A 20,623-nucleotide genomic window follows, 5' to 3' on the forward strand; every position below is an offset into this window, starting at 1 on the left:
GATCCAGCTTGAAATTGAGAAGCTCCTGGGGCTACAATCAAAGGCTCACATTTTACAGTTTGTCCTCTAGGAACCCTACAATGTTCTCATGGGGAGGATCTGAGAAAGTTCTCCACATGACCCCGGAAGAAGGAAAGGAAGTGTGTCTATCATGAAATCTTCTTAGACTATTCTCACTAATGAATCCCTGGTCTTTAGGAGAAGGACTTCACCAGAGGGCAATGCTGGTCCGGTATCCCATTTCAGGGATGGGAATTCTGCTCTACTCCCATAAAAGAGGGACAGCTGAGATCAGCTTAGTTGGAACCAAAGCTATCAAAGTAATAAATTGATAGTGGCACTATTATAGTTGAAGACTTCAACATTTATCAGTAACTGATAAAGCACAAAAAAATTAGTAAGTGTATCGGGGACCTAAAAAGTGCCACCAATCTTGTCAGTCTAATGGATATTTACAGAATACTCTATCCCAAACCCAAATTCTTCTAAAATGTGCATGGAACATTCACCAAGACAGAATACATTCTGGGCCATAAAACACACAATAAAAATGTAATATAATAAAAGCCATATTAAGTATATTCTTAGAACACAAAAGAATAAAACTAGAAATCAATAAGAGAGATAGTTGAAAAAGCCCTAAATATTTTATAATTAAACAAAATAATTCTAAGTAACCCACAAGTCAAGATGAAGTCTGAAGAAAAACTAAAAATTACTTGGAGCTAAATGAAAATACAACTCATCAAAATTTTTGAAACATAAAGAAGTGTTTATAGGGAAATTTATTGCATTGAATAGATATGTTAGAAAAGAAGATAACCTAAGCTTCCTGATATAGTTTGACTGTGTCCCCACTCAAATCTCATCTTGAATTATAATCCCCATAATTCCCACATGTCGAGGGAGGGATGTGGTGGGAGGTGATTGGATCATGGGGATGGTTCCCCCCATGCTCTTCTCATGATAGTGAATAAGTTTTCACAAGATCTGATGGTTTTATAAGCATCTGGCATTACCCCTGCTCACACTTGTCTCTCCTGCCACCATGTAAAGAAGGTCCTTGCTTCCCCTTTGCCTTCCATCATGATTGTAAGTTTCCTGAGGCCTCCCCAGCCATGTGGAATCGTGAGTCAATTGAACCTCTTTCCTGTATAAATTACCCAGTCTGAGGCATTTCTTTATAGCAGTGTGAGAATGGACTAATACAATTCCACCTCAAGAGACTAGAGAAAGAAGAAAAAATTAAATATAAACAAGTAAAAGGAAGAAAATGATAATAAAAAAACAGAAGTCAATGTAACTAAAACAATAAATCAATAAATAAAATCAATGAAACCAAAAGGTGATTCTTTGAAAAGATCAATAAAATTGAGAAGCATAGAGATGAATTAACCAAGAAATAAAAAGAGGGCAAAATTAGCAATATCGGGAGAGACCAAAGGGTCGTCACTACTGCTTTCATAGACATTAAAAGGATAACAAGATAGTATTATGAACAGCTATATGCTCATAAATTTGATAATTTTAGTAAAACAAACCATGTCCTTGGCAGACTCAAACCACCAAAACTCTTTTAAGGAGCAATACATAATCTGAATAACCCTGTATCTATTGTAAAAATTGAACACTTGGTTAAAACGTTGCAAACAAAGAAAAGATCTGCCAAGGTACTTCAGTGGTGAATTCTATGGAACATTTAGAAAAAACAATTACCAATTCTGCACAAAATCTTCCAGAAATTTGAAGAGAAAGAAACACTACAAATAATATAACACAGTCTTTGCCCTAATACTGATGCCAGATAAAGACATTACAAGAAAATTACAAACTAAAATATCTTATGATATTTTAGCAAAAAAATCTTTAAAAATATTAATAAATTATTTTATATATAAAACAATATAAAAAGAGTAAGCAGTATTTATTCCAAAAAGTAAGCCTGGTTCAGCATTCATAAATCAATGCAATGTAACATATTAGAATACCAAATAAGAGAAAAAAATTGAGCATACCAATTGAGGCAGAAAAGTAATTTAACAAAGTTTAATACCCACTCTTGACAAAACAAGGTATAAAGAAAAACTTTCTCTATCTAATAAAGGGCACACACACACACACAAACACACAAACATGCACACACACACACACACACATACATATATATATATATATATATATATATAATCTTAAGTATTTTAATTATGACAAACTGAAAAATTTTCCCCTAAGGTTCAGAACAAGAAAAATATCCTCTCATCACTCATATTAAACAGTACAGTAAAAGTCCTAGTAGTGTAATAAGACAAGAATGAGTAATAGAATATGTAACAGAAGGTAGAAAGTATACATATAGGATATAGAGAAATAAAATTATCTTTATTCACTAACAACGTTACTGGCTACATAGAAAATGCTAAAGAATCTACAAAAGTCTCCTGAAATTAATAAGCTAATTTAGCATCGTTGCAGGATATAAAGTGAGCCTCCTAAACACTAGCAATGACAAACTGAAACTCAAGATGGAAAAACAAAAACAAACTATACATATGGGTATACACATAAACTTATGTCCATACAAAAACCTGTACATGGATGTTTATAAGAGTTTTACTCACGGTTGGCAAAACTTGGAAGAAACCAAGATATCCTTCAGTATGTAAATGGATAAATACAGTGGGGGCATTCAGACAAAGCAGTATTCTCCAACACCAAATAGAAATGAGCTATCAAGCCATGAAAGGACATCAAAGAAACTTAAATAAACATTACTAAGTGAAAGGAGCCAATATGAAGGGCTGCATAGTGTATGATTCTAACTATATGAATGTCTTAGTTATTTTTTTGTTGCTGTAACAGAATACCTGAGATTGGACAGTTTATTTAAACAAAGAGCTTTATTTGGCTCATGATTCTGGTGGTTGGAAAGTTCAAAATTGGGCATCTGTATCTGGTGAGGGTCTTATTCTGCTTCAATTCCTGGTGGAATGCAGAAGGGAAGCTGGCATGTGTAAAGCGATCACCTGGTGAAAAAGGAAGCAAGAGGAACAGGGGAAGCCAGAGTCTTTTTAACAACCTTCTTTCTCAAGAACTCATCCATCATGGAGAGAGGGAGAGCTCATTCACCCCTTTCGGAGGGCATTAGTCTCCATGAGGGATCTGCTGCTATGACCCATATACTTTCCACTAGACCTCATCTCCCAACACCACCAGACTGGGAATCAAATTTCAACATGAGTTTTGGTGGGGACAAACCAAACCAAAGCAATGACATTCTGGAAAAGAAGAATGATGAAGAAGTTAAAAAAAAAATCAGTGGTTTCCAGGGCTTGGAGAAGAGAGGGATGAAAAGGTAGAGCACAAAGTATTTTTATGGCAATGAACTACTTTGTATAATACCACAATGATTGATACTTGTCATTATAAATTTCTCCAAGCCCATAATATGTACAATAACAAGAGTGAACCTGAATGTAAACTATGAACTTTGGGTGATAATGATGTATCAATAGCTTCATCAGTTGCAGCAAATGATGCAATTGCAGTATGATGGAGGATGTTGATAATGGAAGAGGCTATACATGTGTGGATGTATGGGTTATATGTTAAATCGCTGTACCTTCTGCTCTATATTGTTGTGAACCTAAACTGCTGCACAAATAATAAAAATGAAAGTTTTCATTTCAAATACTTATAGGAGATATATATTGGACTTTGAGAATCATGGTGTAGATAAATTCTGATGTCCTTTCTATAAGATTCCCTGTTACTACTAAATTAGTTTGATTCCTGACCAATAAATTCATAAACTCAACTCATTTAATTTGAACAATTATTTTCTCTACACTAGGCACTGTAGATGCTAAGAACATAGGTTGGTAGTTGGGGAAGGGTATAGAACTCAATAGAAACAAAAGGGATAGATTCTAAAGGAAAAAGAGGAAGGCAAATTGGCATCAAAGATCTCAAAAGCATGTGGGTATTCACTCAGAAGAAGGAATGGATTTGATAATAATATTGTTAAGAACAATTTCCCAAGTGTCTCTCGTGTGTACATGCACCTTGTAGTAGCTTTTGTCCCAGACTGTCATTTTGAAGATGCATGTATAGCAAATGATCTTGGGAGATTGAAGTAGTGTCGCCATGCAGGGGAGAGAACAAAATCTGCTGCTTTCCAGAATAGTAAAGATAATGTCTTTCTCTGGGGTAGAGGTTGGACAAGTTTGCTACTATCCTCTTTATAAGGATGGGGGTTACCTAAGCTTGGCGTTCCTCAGCTAATACTCAACCCCACCATGTATACAGCATTCTCCTGAGCTGAATCCCACCTGTGAGCTTGTGACCAAGGAGAATGAACGCAAGCAAGGAGTTCTTGTGAACAACAATCAGAGTCCTATATCTCTGATTTCAAAGTCTCCTGTATGCTGCCAGCATCTGTGAGATTGTGGCAGGCAGGCTTGTTAGCTTCCAAGTAGGGAAAAAGCATCAGACCCTTGAAAAATATAGGTATTTGATAAGTAGAACTGATTATTTATATAACGTGCTAAGGACATTGTATCTGTGTATTCGATTTGATCTTCACAAATACTCAGTGGATTTTACTTTACCTACATTGTAGAAGAGGAAACTGAATTAGCATGTAATTGCTAATCTCCTCAATGTCAAACTTCAGGTCAGTGGCAGTATCACCATATAAGCACACACATGTGTGGCCCCTACAACTGTGAGTTTAAATACAGGAATCAAGTGACTCCCTGGACACTTGGGTTTTAAACAGAAGACTTTATGATAATCAAAAGTTTTGGAAAAGTAGATTGTAGAATTGTATTTGGTACATGACATATATACAAAATGACAGAAATTAGGGCAGATGCAAATTTAATATCTTATTGGAAAAAGTAATCCCTAAAGTAGTAGAATTTTAATAATAACTCTTTTGCCTGACCTAGTTAAGTAATTATGTCAATACCTTCTATTTATATAAATAGACTAGAATATCAGAAAGTTGTTCTAATCTACACGTATTGTAAGACATTTTTGTCTTAAACAAATAACTGTGCACCTTAATTTGTGCTATGCTTACATATGGCTAAAATCTTTAAGAAAATTATCTCATAGAGGAGTGAGTGATCTACAAGTTTTTTAAAGGACATATAGATATATTTGTCATATTTACAATATGTAAATCACTAATGCCATATAAATATTTATGATAGGTTGGTTATTACTTTTGATAATCAGTATCACTTTTCTGCAACACTTTTGCATATTTAAAAAATAAGAAGCTGAAACTATGTATTATTAAAATATTTACTTTTAGAAAAAGTTAATAGTTCAAAAATCCCGTTAGTTTATATAGCCTCAGATTTTCTAGTAGGTATGATATTTTTGTCTATATTATTAATTTTAATGGTGAAATACTTAATCATGATATTCCTTTCAGTTATTCATACATCATTTTCTATAATGTAAATAATATTATTGCTGTCTACAATATTAGAAGCTAGAAGACAAATGATCAAAGCTTTCACATACTGAGGAAATATGCTATTTTATCCGGCATTAAATTCTATTTACCATACTATTTAACAATTCTATGTTCAAAATAAAGAGTTGTCTGATATTGAAGCCCCTAAAAAGTTGACCATACCCACACCCTCTTTAAGAAAATATTAAGGCATATAGCTGTAGTCAAGAAAACCAAAGGAGACAATATAAGAAAATGGAAAATATTAAATTAGAGTAATTATGGACATAAACTAGGAGCGGAAATTACAAGTGTTACAGATGAGAATTTGTGCAGGTTTAGGACCAGACAGGACTGGACTGGAACAGAGTGTAGAAAGGTCTAGAACAGACAAAGTGCCAAGTGAAGAGCAAGCGGTTTCTAGGCAGCAGAAAGCTGTGATGTTACCACATTTTCAGAAATTTGGTCAGTAATTGAAACAACTCTGAAAGAATGTAGACAGTTTACTACTCATGGCACAGCAGGTAGCAAAAGCTTCTTCTTGTTCACATGAATTCCCATTGCCCCCTCAAGTCACACAGAAGCAACAGGAGCCAGCCCAGTGGAAGGCGGAGCACACAGATCTGTGGCACAGCTGAGGAGCACGAGCACGGGGCTCAGGAAAAGCACAACCTATATGGGATTGGGAGCAAACTTAACTCGCTGTTGCCTTGGAAGAAGGCATTATCTTTACTACCGCGAGAATTAAACAAATCTCCTCAGAGAAGTGAGGGGCTTTGTTATAGCCTAATTCAATAACTCCACCCACTCACTTGAAGGGAAACATTATTCCAAGAATGTTTGCTTGGGAAGGTAGTTCAAGACTTGTGGGAACACTGTGAAGAACTGCTTTCCTACATACCGCTGGGAATGTGACTGGTGTTTTCTTAACAATTTGAGACTAAAGAATTTTGAAAATATGGCAATGGAATTTTGTTCTTTCCTCTTGATGAATAAGAAAGCTATTTAGAAGCTCCGTGGAAGAGAGTTAAGAAACTGAAGAAACAAAAACTTATGGCCTGGGGAAAACAATCAGCATAAAATAAATACACATAAAAGTAAAAGCAGAAAAATATCAAATATCATGTTAACTAAAATTTGGCATGATTTTAAGCAAACGATAATGTTGAATAGATGATCCAACAGGTCTTGGCATTCTAGTTTTATTGGCACAAGGATGTACGGCATTTTATAGTGGTGATGAACATGTATATATAGCATAATATACTATATTATAGTAAAAATTATTTACAAATGATATTAATAGTATTTTTTGATTTTTAACCTTTAGTATCAAACTCCAGACTAATCATGGAAGACTTGTTTTAGTTAAATATTTAAGTGTAAAAAACATAAAATATATGTAGGTGAAGGAAGTCGAGATGAATGAGCAGAACTTGTTGTAAAATTAAGGGTGCTGGTGACACTTTTCTGAACCTGATGAAACAAGAAAAAGTTTACATTTATTGAAAGGTTAAAAATTATCAGTGAGATAACTTTAATAATAATTTATTATCACTATGGGAAGTTTGGGGTAGAGAAATAAGATATTTATTTTTCAAAATAGTAAATATTGTCTCTAATTGATACATTATCAGTGAAGGGATACACACATCAAAGTTACAATAGAAACAACCAAAAGAATGAAATATCATAGTGGTTACAGTGGCTACCTCTAATCAATAAAACAGGATTTAAAGCGTTTGTGCAAGAACAGTTGATCTCATTATATTTTGATTTGTACTAGTTAGCATTTTACCACGTACACAAATTATTTTGTGTCAAAATATTCTCCTATAGAAACCAAAATTCTGAACCTTTCAGAGCCATTTTAGACTTACTGATTGTGATTCAAAAAGTAGATTTCTCTGCAGCTATTTTCTCTGGTATCATTGAACATTCCTTGATTATTCTTGCTTTGGGTAAATTCTGTTATTAGAGTTGAGATACTTCTTTTATGGTGTTAAAACTGCCAAATTTTAAGTAAAGAGTTCCATTACAGAAAATAAAATAAAAGCAATTAGAGCTCTCACGTTCAGAAAACATAAGCTAAATACAAATAAATATAAACGTATTATTAGGCAAATGTAACAGTATTTAAATCAAGTGCTATTAAATACTAGATCTTTGGTAGGGATGGAAGAAAAAAGAATGAAAATCTCAAAAGAACAGTAAGCAGGAAGTAAAATGTTTCCACAATCCATTTCAGAGTACACTATAATGTGAAAGTTCTCATTAACAGGTCATTTTTGTTCAGAGATAAACCATACTTTCATTCTTAGAGATGATTTCAGAAAAATATATTAAAATTCTTGAACTGATTTTTTTGTTTGTAGTAATAACTTCATTACAAGTGATTTTACATTTAACTGATGTTACTAATTATGTAAAAATAGTAGAAACAGTAATAATTTTGCCAATAAGTAGAAATTTGGTATAAATATACTTTACAAGAAATGCACAGAAAAGATTAATTAGTAATACATTAAGTAAATCATCTATTGCTACCATAGCTATCATCCTACATCACCTTGGAAATATGAAAAATGCTACCAGGAAAGATATAAACAAAATGGCCGGGCGCGGTGGCTCACGCCTGTAATCTCAGCACTTTGGGAGGTCGAAGCAGGTGGATCACCTGAGGTCAGGAGTCGAGACCAGCCTGGCCAACATGGTGAAACCCCATCTCTACTAAAAAAAATACAAAAATCATCTGGGCGAATTGGCACATGCCTGTAATCCCAGCTATTCAGGAGGCTGAGGCAGGAGAATTGCTTGAACCTGGGTGGCAAAGGTTGCAGTGAGCCGAGATCACGCCACTGCAATCCACCCTGGGCGACAGAGCAAGACTCCATCTCAAAAAATAATTGAAACAAAGTTATAAACAAAACTTCTAAGGAGAGAAAAATAAATGATGCATGTTTACTTGTTGGCATCTCAGAATGTTTATTATGTAATATTTCATGAAAATTTGGCTCCCAAATATATACACTATAAGAAGTTGGCCAAAATCATAGGCAACATAGGCCAATAAATTTTTAAAATGTATATTTTATATGTATATTTTAAATGTATATTTTATATGTATATTTTATATGTATATTTTAAATGTATAAAATGTATATTTTAAATGTATAAAAAATCTTTAAAATGTATATTTAACTCATAGCTTGTAGTAAGTTCATTTTAAAAAAACAATGTCAATTCTTTATATATCTCTGCTTGGTAAAAATAATACAAATACTCTAAGTTATTTCACACATATCACCAAAATTATACACTGTTATTGAAGGAGCACATGACCTATGACCATAACAGAAAGAGAGACTCCAAAGGGCTGGTAAGACACTGTAATTAGGAGGCAGCAATCATCGCTTCAAAACCTTGCTTTGGTGCTTATTATTTGTGTGACTTTAGACTGGTTACTTAACTTCTCCGTGGCTCAGGGTAATCATTTGTAAAGTGAAGCAAGGATACAAATAGCATCCACATCCTAGGGCTTTGTGAGGACTAGATGAAATAAGACATTTAAATAATACATGCAGCTAAAGGAGTGTCCAGCATATACTAATAAGGGCAAAATGATATTAATCTAGCTCTTTTACTTTAAAATGGCTGTGGATTTATGTTTAACAAATTTAAGAGATTTAACCAAAATTTAGAAAAGTGACAAACCTGGGGTAAAATCAGTCTGTTAATTAAAAAAAATATATATGCAGAGTGTAGATACAGAAGGCAGAAAGACTATCTGGCAACTATTTTAAATTAAAGAAATGTCTCTTCACTTTGGAACTTCAGTTTCCTCATGTTCCCAGCTGGTTTACCAATGAGAGTTATAGCCAGGCATGATCATGATGGCTCATGCCTGTAATCCCAGAGCTTAGGGAGCCTGAGGTAAGAGGATCACTTGAGGCCAGGATTTAGAAACCAGCCTGAGCAACATACTGAGATCCTGTCTCTACAAAAATAAAAATAAAAAAAAATTAGCCAGGCATGGTGGCGTGCACTTATAGTTCTAGCTACTCAGGAGGCTGAGGTGGGAGGATCACTTGAGACCAGGACTTTGAGACCAACCTGGGAAACATAGCAAGACTTTGTCTCTAAAAAAAGTGTAAGATTTAAAAAATATGTACATATTTTGAGAACTAAATGAAATGACAAAGGCAAATTACCTTGCATATAGTAGATGCCAGATAAATGTTATTTTCACCACTTTCCCTCATATTTTACATTTGTACTGTGTTCTTTGAACTCCACTGAAACAAATTATATGTTGGGAATGGGGGATGGAAGAGCAGTGGGAGAAGAAACATTTATTGAATACTGATATGGTTTGGATCTGTGTCCCAGTTCATATCTCATGTTGAATTTTAATCTCCAATGTTGGAGGTGAGATCTGGCGGGAGGTGATTGGATCATGGGGACAGTTTTCCCCTGGGTACTGTCCCGAGTTCTCATAAGATCTGGTTGTTTAAAAGTGTGTACCATCTCCCTCTTCTCTCTCTGCCTCCTGTTCTGGCCATGTAAGACATGCCTGCTTCCCCTTTGCCTTCTACCATGATTGTAAATTCCCTGAGGCCTCCTGAGCTGCAGAAGCCCTGATGCTTCCTGTACAGCCTGCAGAACCGTGAGCCAATTAAACCTCTTTTCTTTATAAATTACCAATCTCAGGTATTTATTTATGGGAGTGCAAGAACAGACTAATACAGATACCTACTATATATGCCAAGTAATTTGTTCACTTTATTTTATTGAACTCCTGGTAGACTGAGGTTGCTTTTTCTATAGTTACTACTGATATTCTAATAGCCGAAGTCTGTGGTCATTTCTCAGGTGTCATATTACTGAACATTCCTTCTGTAGTCAAGAGTCAAGCTCTTTATCTCTTTCAAGTCAGAATTATTCCTCAGCTTCTGGTACACTGTTCTCTCCTGTTTCTCCTTAAGTCCTCCACAGATTCTTCTTCCTTTTCTGACTCATGCATGTATAGTCTTTTCCAGAACTGAGCCACTGCTTTTCTCAGTTTCTGTTCCTCGGTGGATTTTGTTCACTCTCATGATTTGATGTATTACCTGTAAATTCTCCAGCGTTTACTTTAGAAGAACCCAGACTACTTCTCTTAGATGTGTAAAGGCAAATGTGTCTATACTTGGTTTGGCCATTGACACCTTAAAAACACTGTGTCCAATATTGAACTTAACAACTTTCCCATGTCGTTTGATTCTCTAACAATTTTTCCATCTCAGTTTTATCACCACAATCTTCTTAGGAGTTATTATTAATTCTCCTCTCCTTTCCTAAAGTCAATCGACAAGGCATAACCATTTAGCTTCCTAAACATTTCTTGAATCTATCATCTGATTCCTATCTCTAATATTTTAATCACAATCATTTCAAGCCTCAATTCTTACCAACTTCCTAACTGCTCATGCTCCTCCATTCTTGAACCATCCAGTTTAACCTTTAGATATCCCTCATTAAGTATTTAAAAATCCATATATAACATTCCTCATAAATGTTGAATTCTTTGTGGACTGGTATGTTCAATAATTTGCTAAATATAGTACATCTTTGTTACATTATTCCCTATCTATTCATAGACCTTTGTAATATGATTTCCAAATAAACTAATCTAATACTGAAAAGAAGTAAAAACTCAGAAAACCGTACAAACTTTCAAAATATACTTTTAAATTAGTTGTTATATAGAATAAAATGTAATACAATTTTACTTTTGTAATGTTTTTGAAATTAAAAAATTCACAGGCATAGTTTACATTAACATGTAAATAGAAACATCGGTCACATAATTGCATTTTTTTCCTTTTCTTATTTAGTCACTTGCAAAATGTCTAAAGTTTGTTATTTGCAAATAACAGAAAATGATATATCCATAACAGAAACGATTTATTCCTACGATAAATTACTGTAGTAAACTGATTAATAGTAATTAACCAAGTGATTTCAAAGTGTAATTACAAAATAAAAAAGTATAGAATTGTACATACAGTGTCTTTACTTCAACTAACTTACTTGTATCAAATATATTTTACAGAAAAAGAATTCATTTTTATTTATTACTTTTAATCCAATATGGCTTCATTATTTATTTTTGCTCCACAAAACATAGATAATATTTGTACTATATCTAAAATTGACAATCTTTGAGAATTTTTTCCTATTTCTGAAATATCAAATCAACAATTTCTTTATGAGGCTCTGTAAATACTGCCTTAACTTTGCTTTCCTTTCTTATCTTGAGGCTTAAAATTATCATGAGATCCTGAAATCCTCCTAGACTTTTTTAAGCTGATAAGTTACATAAAGAAACTATAAGCTCAAATATCATTTTAAGAGACTGTTCAGAATGTGTGATGCTAAACTTCAAATATTTCATTATTCTTCCATGCACAAAAGGATTTCACAGAAGATCTAAATACAAATCAACTGACCTTATTTATATATTTGGAAAGCTAATACATCCTATACTAGAAGTGGAATAGCAAACATCTCCTTATTATCGTACATTATATTTAATATTGGTACAAGTAAATGCTGTTGAATATGTGGTAGATCATACTTTTTAAGATATGCACTGGGTGGAAAGGGGGATGACAGCCATGTGCATTATAGAAATAATATTTGATTTTGCACTATTATTTGTGTGCATATAATTATTATTTTTTTCCTTCCTTGTAATAAGCTTGAATGGCATGTGGTTTCTACGTTAGAATTAAAATGTGTAAAGCACACTTAAGCTAAGGTCAGCATGATATAAGTTAAAGTGTAGAGATAGTCTGAAAAACAGTATCACTCCCTCCAGGGTAATTTTATGTGCTTTTTCAAGAAATGTATTCATCTTAACATACAGATCTCAGGAAAAGAGTTCACCAATATCAACCTCTTAATATATCTCAACATATCCATTTTAAACCAAGAAATGCTCAGTTTCTGATTTCATCTTCTGGCCAAACCACACTTTACCATGGTGCTGTCTGGGCTTGCATCAATTGTGATTTGTCGGGACCCAGTTCAAACCTGTTAAATATTTTGACTATGACCACTGCTTTTAAGTGAGTGCTTATACTGCATTTTGTAAATAGTTATCTTAAAAGAACATGCCATATTATGTATTAGAAAGGAGTTAAAGAAGGAATAAGTTTAAACGTCCTTTAGTGCTACAAGAATTAATACAGAGCTATTTTTCACTTTTATATCTGATAACATACAACTACATAAGCTCAAAATTCAAAATTTCTAAGTAAAATTAGTAGGGAAGTTAAAATTTAGTCCAACATCAGTTTCACAGATAATGTAAAATATTTGTGTAAAATATGAAATTCATTATTTAACACAAAAATAGTCTTCAGAGAAGACATTGAAAACTGTCCTCTTTCAGGTTATGTTCTGTTTTCAGACACATTAATTTAATCCAAGAACGTATTTCAAATAATCCAAATGAATAAAACTTAATTTTTATTATAAATAATTATGCAACACTTGCCAATAAACTTACTTAATTTTATTTTTCCATGGATCCAATTAAACAAAATTACAGAAGAACTTACCATTTATGAATACACTATATTAGTTACGGAGAAGCATGCATGTTGCAAGGGTATATTAATACACTGACGTTAATCTGTTTCTCATTGAAAATCCATTCCATAATTCAGAGGATATAAAAAAATTCCATCATGCAAAATTAAACGTTAAAACTAAATTATTTGTCACTTGGAAAATGGCATACATTAATTCTTAATCAATAATACTTTTTCCTTAAATCAGTTAACTTATAATCATAGCACAATAATGAAATAAACTTTGTTTCTTGATAGGGTTCCATAGCACTCAGAGTACTGAAATGAATGATGGAAAAAATGACTGTGTCAGATTATAGAATAACTCAGTCCCATATCTTGTCATATTGTAAATAAAAATTATCAGGCTTTGCAGTTTAATATGGAAAGGAAGCTAATGATTACAAACCTATACTCATTGTCCCCACATCCATTTACAAATAATACAATCAGTCTCAGATGAGATATCTTTTGCTAAATAAACAGCTATCTTTTTGTTTATGTTGTGGTTGTTGAATGACCTCTGACCTCATACCAAAATTTCTTGGGTACCAATGATCTCTGAAGTGAGAAGGACTCATTACAAATCTGTCTCAAACTTGTGTCTCGTGTGGATCCCAATAAAGAATAAAAGCCAGCACAAGATTTTTGTACTTTATTGCTGGACCCATTGTACTTAGAAATGCGTAGCTCACATCAAGGGCCAAGGTTTGAAACAAATGTCTTTTAGTAACTCGTGACAACAGCATATGAATCATTAAAACTGCTTTCTTTTAACAGTGCCTAATTTGCATTTTAATACACACATTCTGATAGAAATTGTCAAAAATCAAGTACTAAAGAATTTAAGAAAATTTAAATAATGTCACAAAATTATAACTGCTAAAACATAAAGGAATGGGAGTACAGGCATTAACAAATGTGTCCAGATGGTAGTTCACTATTATCTTTCCTGATGACCTAGATCACCTAGAAAAGCTGTTTTTAATTACAAAATATTATAATGTACATTTAGACTAGTAATTGTATCAAGAAGCAGTATATAACTACATACATGGCTACATATCCCTCTCTCTGTGTCTAGAAATATATGTTGCAATGGCTAGTAGCTATAAAAGAATGTGAAAGACTTGTCAAAGAAAATGACCTATACAGGAGATCGAGATCATCCTGGCTAACACAGTGAAACCCCGTCTCTACTAAAAATACAAAAAATTAACCAGGCGTGGTGGCTGGCACCTGTTGTCCCAGCTACTCAGGAGGCTGAGGCAGGAGGATGGCGTGAACCCGGAAGGTGGAGCTTGCAGTGAGCCAAGATAGTGCCACTGCAGTCGGCCTGGATGAAAGAGCAAGACTCCGTCTCAACAACAAAAAAAAAAAAAAAAGAAAAAAAGAAAAAAAAATGACCGATAATAACTTTCAGGCTAAAGAATTGTACTGATGAGTTGTTTCAAGGTCTCAATGTACAAATATTTTGCAAAATATGCAAATACATACTATTAAGTATAGAAAAAATTAAATCTCTTCAATTTTTACCACCCAATATGATGTTAAAAGCACCACAAATAAAATTACAAATGGCATTTAATATGTGAAAAAGTTATGTAATTTACTACAATTCAGCATCATTTTACAGGTATAATCTTTTGAAATGAAATAGAAATGCAAAGATGGTTAAATTTGAGGAAATACATCCATAAATCCTAATGATTTATATATTTTATATTTTACAGATGAAAAAATGAGACTCATAAACTTAAGTATATAGCTAAGAACCACACAGCAGTGAAGGACTGGAATTCTAAAATTTATACCCTTAATGAATAAGTTAGGCTCTCCACAGGATAACAATGCACAAACCAGAAAGAAATTCCATAAACTGGTTAAACACACACACACACACACACACACACACACACACACACACTTAGGATTAAAGTCTAGTATGTAGGATAACAGAGTTATATGAATAAGGCAAAACGAGAAATATGGTAAGTTACATGATTCTCAGCTCCCAATAAAAGAAACCTCTAGTTGTATTTTTAAAAATGCAGATGAGGATTAGTAGGAATTACAAACCACAGGTCCAGAAAAATAAGCTAGTCCTTTTGGTTAGCATTCTATAAATCACCCAGATTACTAAATTCAGAATAATCTTAGAGGGATTCTTTTTCCTTGTCCATCATATCCAATTGGATTTAAAGCCTTGTGAATTTCATCTCAGCAATATTACCCCAATTCAATTTTTCCTGTTATTTCTTCATCTAGTATCCTTGCTGGCACTTGGTTGCCTTATTTCTAAAATAACCACCCACCCCAACTTCAAACAAACAGACAAAAAAATTGTCTCAGTAACATAATAAATTTCTCTAAGATTTACTAGAAACTGTTAACTCTTTTCAAGTAAAACTCAGAAAAACAGTTTTGGAAATGTTAACTCTTTGCTCAAGAACATAAACATTTTCATATGTTTGACTCAGATAAATTAATTTCAAAGCTTTCATGTCTGGCAATGACCGATTTGCACTGTATCCTCCTTGAAAGTACTCTGTATCCTAGAAGCAAGGGATGGCTTTCTTGAAGGTGCCCAAGGCCTTTAGGATTCCACGTTCCTTTTCTACTTCCTCCTTTTTTACCCAGCTTCAACTGTTACTTTTTAAAATACGTTATTTTCCTTCTCTATTCAGGCTTCACTGAAACTCAACAATTCAAACTATCAAGGTGCATAAAGAGTATGTGTTTAAATGCATGTTGGGGTTAAAATATTCAAAATGATATAATTTGAAACGAATTAAATTTTAAGAGGTTAGATATATAAAACCATAAAACTCATAATCATAAGAAAAGTAGTTTGAACTCTGGAATACCCAGATTTGAAACAAACAGAAAATGTCAATTAAAATGATCTTTTGACTCTAACCAGTGAAATGAGTAAACAAACGGAGCACTTTAGATGTGTCATATGTCTAAAGTTTACTATGCTTATGTACCATTGTTGTGTAGACAATTTAAGATTTGTCTAGGGTAGAAAAATCCTACTTAAAAATAAATGCTTTCTACAATATTTTTCAATGTTCTTTTTCAATGAACTTTTGTTTTGCAAGTCCTTTCTAATTCTTAGGATTGCATTTTATACACATACATAAAATCTGTAGAAAATGGTCTATTCATAGACCATGCTCACAACTATGAATCTCACATTTTCCTGGCCATAAAAATATTAGAGGCCTCTAAAAATCAGCTGAAATGTCAATATCCTTTGAATGAATTTGATCTACTTTACAAATAATACTTTTTTATTTGCAATTGAACAGTACGTTAACAAAAAAAGATGGAAGAAAAGGAGGGAATCCATTAAAGGGACTCCAAAACACTGGCCTGTGTAATACTAAATTTATGAGTTAGAAAATGAGAAAACTGTATAGCTAAGTTACTAATGGAAGGGTGTATGCTCATCTACTTATGTAAAGTCAGAATCTAGGGTTTAAAACATGGAATTTATCTGTTTTTATTTATTTTAAATACTTGAATGTATGTATTTGGACCAATTTATGCACATTTCTTAATAAGTACATTAGAGAAATAGAGAAAAACTTTATTCATACTTTATGAAGAAAATCTATATTTATTAGTTTTAATGCATTTCAAGTAGATTTAAAGATTCTGATCTTAACATAGGAAAACATACTATGGTGCTAATTTGACCTCAAATATAGGAAGTCAGAAAGATTTAAGAAATATCTCATTGTTGGTAGTTTATTCCTCACTTTTTCTAGAACAGAGAAGATATTAAATAGAATTTCCTGCACTGCATAGTCTACCTAAGGCATGCTTCTAATGTAAATGACAGTTGAAAGATTAGAAATGATACTAAACTCGGTTTTATATTTCCCCTGTCTCTCAGCCTTTGGCACTGTGTAGAAATGACACTCAAAATTGACTGTACTGCTTTTCCACAGCAGGTAGCAAAATCCTGTACTTGCGTTGCCCTGACAATTTGTCAGAGCAGGATTAGTTTAAATTCTTCTTGCCTCTCTTTCTACGCACAATTGAACACAAATGATCTTTATCCCTTGATGATATGACTTTTAAAAGTTTCGTTCTTGATATATTAATATACACACTATACAGAAAATTTGACAATATGAAAAATAATTATTGTTTATTCACAAGAGATCCTCTTCTCAGATGTGCTACCTTCCATCTTTAATGCACATAGAGTTCCTTTTGCAGCTTGTGGTTGATTATCATAAATTAATACTATATCAGCAATACCTTTTCATTCAAAACGAAGTTTAAAAGCGGGCAATCTCGTCGAAGTAAAGTCTTTTTGAAAGTCTGTGATACATTAGAGATATACACTTACTATGACCACATCTCAAATGTTGTTCTTAATAGCCTTCAGTGAAAAAACTGGCTCATGGATAGTGAACCTGGTAGGATTTGTTTCCCACCTGAAGTGATTTCCAAAGATAAATGTGGTCAGTTTTGTCTTCAATTTAATTGTGAAAATGTACTCCATCAGAAGTGGGAATGAGGAAGGCACAAACATCAAAGAATTTCAGTTAAAAGGAAACCACAAGTAGCTTTTTGATTATCTGGGGGCTAATTAGTATATTCAAGGTGGTACTGAAAGTCCTTATTTGGGCTGTGTTGAGGAGAGTGGATTGGAGGAGATGAGGGCTGAGGACTACAGAAGGAACCACACTGGGTAGTTAAACTTAGACCAGAGCATGTCAGCAAGGATGAGGCTTAAAGAACAGGGCTCCTGGGCAACATATATGATGCAGTTTATACTGCTCGGGTGATGGGTGGGCCAGGATCTTACAAATCACCACTAAAGAACTTATTCATGCAGCCAAATACCACCTGTGCCCCAATAACTTATGGAAAAAAAAAAAAAGAAGAGAGCCCCTGAATGGCAGCGTGGCATCTCTCTTCTACCAACTGGTGTCATTCTTCACAGGATCTAATGATTGATCACTAATTTACCATTAATTTTCAAATCGACTAATTTATTTTTGAATAATAAAAATAGTCTCTCTTAAAGGCAATGCTATAACATTTAGTTTTATTTTGTTTTTTCATCTTAAATATTAGTGAGTTCATACCAATATAAGTGGCATAAGTGAAGTTCGGAAGTTATATCTGTAATAAAATATTTATATGGTACTTTAATATGGAATAACAAGTATATCATGCTCAATGAAATACATAAGTTTATATTCAAGAAATTTCATACTCAATACATTTTTCCTATTTGTATATCTGTTCTTCACATTTTTTAGGAAAAAGGGCAAAAATTACTTATCCACATTAATAAGGGCATCCAATAATAATTATTAGATTAGAAGAGTTCAGTAGTAATAAATTATATAACTGTTGATGACAGTGCTCTAATGCTGTAAAATATTTTTTGACTTAAAGAAGCATCTATTCTCCACACTTCCTTCTTTATCTAGAGGTGCTGAGGGCTGGAGCTAGCAGCCATGGAGACTTTTTAAAAAGGCATAAACAATATTTCAAATATAATAATGATACCATGTAAACTATAATAAATAATCTTAAGTCAAGTTATATATTATAGTACATATCTGGTTGAATGCATTTTATTTTTATTAGATAGTAAACCAATAAAAACAATGAATTAAAGACTTCATCTGGTCAAAAAAAGTTTAACTTATAAAATTATTACACAGGAAATTATGAAACACCAACTGTATACATGGGGTAGACATCTTTATTTAAAATGGTTAGTATTAATTGACTGAGCAGTTGCAGATCTGATCAAACCACTTAATTACTTACTACTTTATCAATAATCAGTTTTCTGCTCTAAAAGAAAAAAATAGATATAAAACACATGTTTTAGACACAACTGTTTATAGAATGCATTGGTTTAGATTTCTTATATATGATGAGCACATAGGAAAGAAGTATCTAGTTATTACTATCAAAATAAATAGAAATCTAAAGAAAATCATTTCTTGCTATAATAGTTGAGGCTAACAGGAAAATATCTTCAATAAAAATATAAACGATATTGGGTATTTGTATAAAAACAAACTTTGTTGTGTATTTAATGACAACATTTATTGCAAAACATTTAGTAGAGAGTGATGAATGTAAAATTATAAATATATTTTTGTCACTTACCTCTCTTAACATTTCTGCTTGTACTGGTGGGCTTATCTGAAGGACATGGGCAATGTCCTTCACATTTGACTGAGATCTGTTTTCCTAAGATGCATGCCTGATATTCTAGTTTGCACTGTATAAAAAGAGAAAAAAAAGTAATTCAAATGCTTTAGTTATATCAGTAGAAACTCAAGAAATTTTTAGAAAGAAAGGTAATTTTTTATGCATATAATTTGGAGATTTTTCCACCAGGTAATACGTCTCCAATACTAAAGTGCAATATTACACACTTATGTAGAGTATTACTGCTTCGTAAAAGAGGCAGAAATGCAGTTGCTTTGGGTGTCATTTTGGTGAACAGTCACTGAGAAATGTAATAGGTTTAAAAGTCATTCTTAGTTTGTCAGATCTATTATATGACATGAGTAGAACATTTCAGAATCAAATGGAGAGACGCATGACATAGAGTTTGACAGTACATCTCTTGAGCTTCTCAAATATAATCTCGGTTTTTGGTTACTTAAGTAAGCATGTCTTCTCTTACTTATTGGACTCTAAGTTTTGGCTACAGAGACTCTATGCATCAGTCTTTAGCCAGTGACTTGCACAGCATCAAATGGCCCATCTTATATCCCCCAGGCAAAGAATTGTAAAATATATATATGTAAATTGATGTGTTCATTAAATAGTTCTATAGTTACTTGTGATTTTCCACAAACATAGCACCATAGCTCAAACACACATTCATACACATAGAGAACAAACATATATATTTACATACAAAATAAACCAAATATTTATGTAGCCTTTATATAATATACTCTGTATGTATATATATTTCACATATATTTTTGGTGTGATGATGTGCTTGGTGTCTCTCTAACCCTCGTGTGCAAATGGTTTTTAGACTGAACTTCCCATAGGTCTTACATTGGAATAAATGTGCATTTGTAATAAGATATTGTCACATATCTTATGTTTCTACAAACCCCAGAGTTTATTTCACTTGTTTTACAAAAAACAGTATAGCATGCCTCTCTTCGGTGCTTGTATGACCACAGGATTGAAAACAAATAAGATGGTGATGACAGTGCATTTCTGATTCCACCACACAGGTAATGGAAAAAGATAAATAAGTGGTCTAGAAGAGAGGAATGCCTGAATCTAAATCTTCTGAGTACCATCTCCTAAAAGTGACATTTAGGGCTAGTTGCTCAAATGCTCTCAGCCTCAATTTTCCCGTTAAAAAATCTGGGATAATGATACCTAATTTCCAGAGTTTTAAGAACCAAACAGCCAGTTTTTCCCCAAGCAGTAGCTATCATGAACCAGGCTCTCGGTAAATGCTAGTAAAAGCTGAATACTCTTAAACAATTAAAAATACTATGACACATGATAT

General features: G+C 33.1%; 1 protein-coding gene across 3 annotated transcripts in view; it reads right to left on the bottom strand.

Moving 5' to 3' along the window:
- Nucleotides 1-20,623, bottom strand: part of SPOCK3 (SPARC (osteonectin), cwcv and kazal like domains proteoglycan 3) — a 496,607-nt gene that overhangs the window by 132,977 nt on the left and 343,007 nt on the right. For all 3 annotated transcript variants that reach the window (XM_055384117.2, XM_019025723.3, XM_055384118.2), the window contains one exon: nucleotides 19,243-19,357. In XM_055384117.2, the coding sequence (XP_055240092.2) occupies nucleotides 19,243-19,357 (115 nt within the window). The remainder of the gene's footprint in view (nucleotides 1-19,242; nucleotides 19,358-20,623) is intronic.

The sequence above is a fragment of the Gorilla gorilla genome, chromosome 3 (assembly GCF_029281585.2).
Source record: "Gorilla gorilla gorilla isolate KB3781 chromosome 3, NHGRI_mGorGor1-v2.1_pri, whole genome shotgun sequence".
Classification (NCBI taxonomy): Eukaryota; Metazoa; Chordata; class Mammalia; order Primates; family Hominidae; genus Gorilla; species Gorilla gorilla.